This window comes from Dreissena polymorpha, chromosome 9 (assembly GCF_020536995.1).
Source record: "Dreissena polymorpha isolate Duluth1 chromosome 9, UMN_Dpol_1.0, whole genome shotgun sequence".
Taxonomy (NCBI): Eukaryota; Metazoa; Mollusca; class Bivalvia; order Myida; family Dreissenidae; genus Dreissena; species Dreissena polymorpha.
The window spans coordinates 59,983,653-59,990,218 of NC_068363.1; the positions used below are offsets into that span (position 1 = coordinate 59,983,653).

A 6,566-nucleotide genomic window follows, 5' to 3' on the forward strand; every position below is an offset into this window, starting at 1 on the left:
ACGCTTATAACTATCTTGCCAATATTGTTTGAAAGTGATCGGCATTTAAACAATAAATACAAGTAACAAAGGGTTTAAAACGACGATAAATACGTGGGCGTCGCCATCTTGTTTGTCGCGTGATTTACCCTCTGTGTTTGTAGAAATGTAAATTCGATGGTTAAAATTAAAGCATTTACTAATGTTAATGTGTTATTTGTAATAAATGGCATAGACGATTTCAAAGTCATTGTCTTCAGAACGGTTTACAAATCGTTCTACGGTGTTTATGTGTTTGAATGGGCGAAATATTTGATTAACATTAACGGGATACTAAATATCACCAATTTTAAGGGCTTTATTTAAGATGATACTGAAATTAATATAGACATTTTCATGTCAGGCCATTAAGCTTTTGTTTTTCGGCATCTACTCCTATATAGGTGACGATTTTGACCGGAAGGAAATAGTGGGACCACATTTTCTTGCAAACATATTAAGTAGCTGAGCTCAATTGAGCATTGTCTGTTGATGTTTTTGTTCTCGTTTCACAGTTATGTTGCCGCGTCTGACAGCTTTGGCCCTCGAGAACAACAACCAGACCAACGAAGTGAAGAAACGAGAGATGGCACTACAGCTGTTTGAGGCATACAGTGCTCTCTCCTGTTGTTGTATCCTTAATTTGAAATCCACAGTAGTTGATGTGCTTCGCATTAACAACTTCGTTTGTGTAATGTTTTTATGTCCCCCACTATAGTAGTGGGGGACATATTGTTTTTGCCCTGTCTGTCTGTTGGTCTGTTGGTCCGTTGGTCTGTTGGTCTGTTTGCGCCAACTTTAACATTTTGCAAGAACTTTTGCTATATTGAAGATAGCAACTTCATATTTGGCATGCATATGTATCTCATGAAGCTGCACATTTTGAGTGGTGAAAGGTCAAGGTCATCCTTCAAGGTCAGAGGTGAAATAAATGTGGCCAAAATCGCTCATTTTATGAATACTTTTGCAATATTGAAGATAGCAACTTGATATTTGGCATGCATGTGTATCTCATGGAGCTGCACATTTTGAGTGGTGAAAGGTCAAGGTCAAGGTCATCCTTCAAGGTCAGAGGTCAAATATATGTGGCCCAAATCGCTTATTTTATAAATACTTTTGCAATATTGAAGATAGCAACTTGATATTTGGCATGCATGTGCATCTCATGGAGCTGCACATTTTGAGTGATGAAAGGTCAAGGTCAAGGTCATCCTTCAAGGTCAGAGGTCAAATATATGTGGCCCAAATCGCTTATTTTATGAATATTTTGCAATATTGAAGATAGCAACTTGATATTTGGCATGCATGTGTATCTCATGGAGCTGCACATTTTGAGTGGTGAAAGGTCAAGGTCATCCTTCACAAGGTCAAGGTCATCCTTCAAGGTCAAACATCATATAGGGGGACATTGTGTTTCACAAACGCATCTTGTTTCTCTAATGGTATCTCTTAGTTCATAGTCGGTTAACACAATAACCGGTTTTAATTAAAAAAAACACACACATTTACAGAACACTTAACTAATTCATGGTCATTCACAACTACAATTATTATGTATGTCCAATGATGTAAAAATGTGCATATGTTTTACCTTGACTCAGAGTGTCAGTCATCAACTACCAGCTGGTGCAGGAGTCCTTGTTGCCAGGGTTACGGTGTCTGAAGCAGGACATGGCCAGCATTGCTCCCGAGCACGAAGAGGTCATCAACTCCATGTTGAAAGGTTACGAATCAAAGATCGAGACATCCAGGCCTGCAGATAGGTGTGTATTCATGATAATTTATACAGGGTGTTGGTCAGCCCTTTAATATGTATACAAATAATATCTTTAAAGGGGCCTTTTCACGTTTTGGTAAATTGACAAAATTAAAAAATGTTGTTTCAGATTCGCTAATTTTCGTTTTAGTTATGGTATTTGTGAGGAAATAGTAATACTGAACAATAACCATGCTCTAAAATATCCTTTATATGCATCTTTTTATGATTTGAAAATCTGAAAATTATAAAGCGTTGGAAAGCAAAACGAATGAATAATTTGGAAAGCTCTGTTCTTGTCGTTAGTTTTGGGGAAACTACGAGAATTGCTGATAAAAGTAAACAATACATCCGCTCATATCATGAGCACGGATGGTCGAGTGGTCTAAGCGGGAGACTTTTTACTCCAGGACTTATTTGAACCATTTTAATTTCGAATAGTTGTATGCAGTGTACATGTGGACAGTTTATACCAGTCCTAGGCCTTGTTTCAGAAGATCGAGCTTTACGGGAGGTTTTGCCCCCACAGCCGAGGATATGAAAGCACGCATGATGAGCAAGATTAAGGAGTCCACAACGAAAGCAAACATTTCCGGTCTTTTTAATAGGAAAAAATGATCCGCTAGTGATATATAATTTCGTGACGAGGTTGTTAACCGCTTATTTTCTTCATGATAGATATGCAGTGTTCCTACACTATGTTGCTCATTAACGCTTGGAAAAAATAACAATGTTTGTCCAAAACAATATGTAAACATTCTCGTTCAAATATTATTTAGTTAATTATGACAGTTATTATCTAACAATGTTGCCATGATAAGGTATACCTTTTACACCTATCAATTTCTGCCTGTACTCTTCAATCAAAACAAATAGCTTAAGCTGAAAGAGCCGTTTGTTTAAAACCCTTACGGTGTTCGATAAAAAATAAACCTCTAATCAATGTGTACTAAACTCTCTGACATGTACTTTCCATAAAGCAATGTCACATTATTGCCGTATCAATAATAGTTGCTCTGAACGAACATGATGCATTCATTAACTCCCAACAAAACGGAATGTGTGATAACTCTTTGATTTTGAAAGCTGTATTTCTTTTTTACTTGAAAAAATGAACAATAAACCCTGAAGTATTTTTTAAACCCTGTATAAAATAATTTAAACCCAGTCTTCAACTGCTAAACAGAAACTAAAAAGTTTAAAAAGTGTACCTTTATTTTTATGCAAAAGGAATCTCTTTGTCATATTAAGAATTTGTTATGTTTAAAGGAAAGGTATTGTTGATTTTTAGGAAATGACTTCCTAAACTTATAATATTTTACAAATTCATGTGTTAAATTAAGATTGTTCTGTGAATAAATGTATACAAATTGTTGATTTAAATTGCTGTTTTACTTCCTTGTCAACTAATATAAACTTTAAGTTTGAGAATATGTGGTCTCTAGTTTCTAAGTTTAAATGCATTTGGCTTATAGTTATTACGTGCAATATGTCAATGTGGTATGATTTGTTTTAAATTGTTTCAAGCTTTTGAAAAGCTAAACAAGTTTATCCAATGTGTTACTTTACAGAAAAAAACTAGACATCTAATGATGCAAATATCATACATATCATGTATTGTTTTATATAATTCAATGCAACATTTGTGTTGTTTGTTATGTTGTTGTATTTTGTTATATACATAGCGTTGTGCATTATGCTTGGAATGAGCTGTTTTGCTTTAATTTTTTAGTAATTCAGATTGTAGTAAGTAGATTTATTTAAGAAACGAGATGTAGAGAAAATACTTAATTGATACGTATATACTAAAGAACACTCGAAGTGTGTTTTAATTTGCATTTAATGTTACATTTTAAGAGTAGAGCACTATAAAAGTCATGAAAGGCATTGTGTACCATTTTACGTCAAGATTTTCTGTCAGTATATCTTCTTTAAAAAGTTGAGATAAATAATATTAAACAAAAATATGTGGGTGTATCAACTAATATATTAAAAAATGACAGTCAATACTTAATACTTATAAATTATATACCAGCTTGTACCCATAGGGAGATACCAGGTTTAAAAGGAGGTGCTTATAATTATCTAAAAATATGTTTATATTTTAAACGTCAAATCATGTATTATAGTCGGGAACATAAAATCCCCAAACGAGAAAAATTTCAGTGGAAACTTTTCGGCCCGCTGCATAAATTTTACACACACAACTCTTAAATTTTTTACTATGGGTTTATATTACGGTACAATATGGACATTATGGAAGTTTTTGAAGTTAGAGTTAGATAGTCAAGATATTTTAAACACGAAAACTAACTGCATTTTTGTTAATAACATAGTTTAGAGCAAATGGAATTTCATAATAAGACGATATTTAAAATCCATGTTCTTTTATTCTAAACACAGACATATATTTACTTAGTTTATTCATGACTTTTAAAGATTGCTTTGTATTATATATGCATTCCACGATATTTTATATGTCAATTTTATATTTACATAATTGTTGGAAAATAAATCAAATTGTAACATCATATCTGGTTTGTCGTACTTAAATGTAGCTTTCTTTTCTTGATGAAACTTTTAAGCTATATTAAATTATACCTCATCATCTATATAAAAAAGGTTTCCGCATCTTAATACTTTTCACCCTAGACTGCGACAAAATAGTATGGGCAATAGGGCCGGGCAGTTTTCCTTTTATGGCTTTTAAAAACCCTGTTTAACACTATAGAAGTAATATTTTTAGTCTAATCTATATGAAACTTGGTTAGAATATATATTCGTATTGAATATCGGCTGATTTCTAAAAAAATCTGGTTCGTTTAAAAAACATCGTCGCCAGGGGGCGGGGAAGATTTCTATAAAATGATTTAGTACAACCTTGTCACACTTTGGAACTCGCATGTATAGTCCAATCTTCATGAAACTTGGTTAGAACATGTGTTCTAATGATATCTGTGCCGACTCGGAAAATGTTTCTGGTTTGTTGAAAAACATGACCGCCCGTGGGTAGTTTTACTAATTAGATATATTAAAACCTTGTTTAACCTCTACAAGTCACATTTATTTAATCTTCATGACACTTAATAAGAACATTTCTGTCATTAAAATCTCGACAGAGGTAAAAACTGGGTCTTGATAGATAAAACAATAAGTCACTAAGATAAATTAAGAACAAAGCTTTTTATTATGTACAAGCCACATTTCAAATAGTCTTCATGAAACTTAATAAGAACATTTGTTCTAATGATTTTTAAACTGAGTTAAAAACACATTAACAAGATATTCATAGAAATTAAATATTTCATTAAGTATTTTCTGAGCTCCACTTTCTCAGAATAGCTTGGTTCGTCTTCTTTTCAGGTGCGCGCCTAAGGGTCTGTGTTTTTCATATGCATTTTGAAGAATTTTGGAGTATTTGGACCAAATTTTAAAATATTTTATAAAATAATATACATGTATCACCATTTGGCAATGAATATCACATCATTTTATAAACTGTAACAACAGGGTCTCTTTTATTTACATGATGATAGAAATATAGTTGGCAATCACATTTGGTATGGTTGCCGTCTGCAATCATATTAAACAATATGTCCCTAGCGGGGGAGAATCAATTCAGGAATTATGTATTCGGTAGTGGAGCAGCCCAAGCGATTGATGTTAGTTTATTCCTATTTATTTTAGCTCGATTGCATAGAAAGCTATCGATTCCGTTTAACCTAGGACCAGAACCACTACTTGGTCTTTGGGGGAAATCTAAAGAACGCCCCCACTGTGGGGATCGAATTAGTGACCTCCCGATCGCTAGGCGGACACCATTTCTACTACATCAATGCAACCTACTTTTAAAATTCAATGCAGGCATTATTTAATCGGTAGTGGAGTTGATGTTATTGCTAGTGATATCTCCTTTATTTCTATATAAGTGTCCGATAAGTTAAGTTAAAGCACTCTTTTTGGAAATTAATGTGGTGCACGAAATATGAGATTAAAGTGTGCAAAATCAAGATTATTGTCCGTTTACCAAAACTTTAAACGCTATTCTGTTTTGTATGTTATGGATACTGGCTATAACTTGTGTTGCATTTTGCGTTGTTATCACCATGGCAGCGATTTATTGCCATATTAGTGATTATATCAGGCATTCATGCGATGGTGTTTCTTTTAGAGGAGTCAGTACTGTACTTGCTATCGATAGATGTATTGTAATGAAATTTAAACCATATGCGTTATAATTGTATGGCACCAGCAAGCCCAAAAGTACTATTATCCTCTACATTATATCATATGAGGTTAAAATTGAATGTATGATCTGTCAAGACGGCGAAAACAAATTGAGTACATACGGAATATTACGCTATTCAATTGGTCCAAGAGTTTGTATCACTCGAGTGGCTTGTGTGATGACGTATCACACGAGAGGCGGAGCCTCGAGTGTGATGCGAAATAGCACAAGCCACGAGAGTGATACAAAATTTTGGAACAATTGACTAGCGTAATATTCCTTTTATTACATACAACAACTAACGAAAACAGTTAACAATTGTATGTTTTACTTTAACAAAACTGACAAAACAATGACTAAAACGGTACGCCATGTTTTTTTAAGACGCGTATGAATACAGTTTATGTAAATTAACGTGTAAACATTCGAACCGGGAAAATACAGGTTTCCCACACGCTTACCTTAATGCCATCGTTAATCCAATGTTTATAACAATTAAGTTGACAACTTTAATCCGATGTTTATAACAAAAACGTTGAAACAATATGCACTTCCACTTCAATC

At 33.7% G+C, this 6,566-nt stretch overlaps 1 protein-coding gene across 5 annotated transcripts in view; it reads left to right on the top strand.

Annotated features, from left to right (window-relative positions):
* LOC127844273 (RAB11-binding protein RELCH homolog) overlaps nt 1-4,263 on the top strand; it is a 68,451-nt gene extending 64,188 nt beyond the window's left edge. For 4 of the 5 annotated variants that reach the window (XM_052374358.1, XM_052374361.1, XM_052374360.1 and 1 more), the window contains 3 exons: nt 534-650; nt 1,628-1,781; nt 2,269-4,263. In XM_052374358.1, coding sequence (XP_052230318.1) covers nt 534-650; nt 1,628-1,781; nt 2,269-2,392 — 395 coding nt within the window. In that variant the 3' untranslated portion in view covers nt 2,393-4,263. The remainder of the gene's footprint in view (nt 1-533; nt 651-1,627; nt 1,782-2,268) is intronic. The other variant, XM_052374359.1, reaches the window with a different exon arrangement.
* Nucleotides 4,264-6,566: the final 2,303 nt, after the last annotated feature.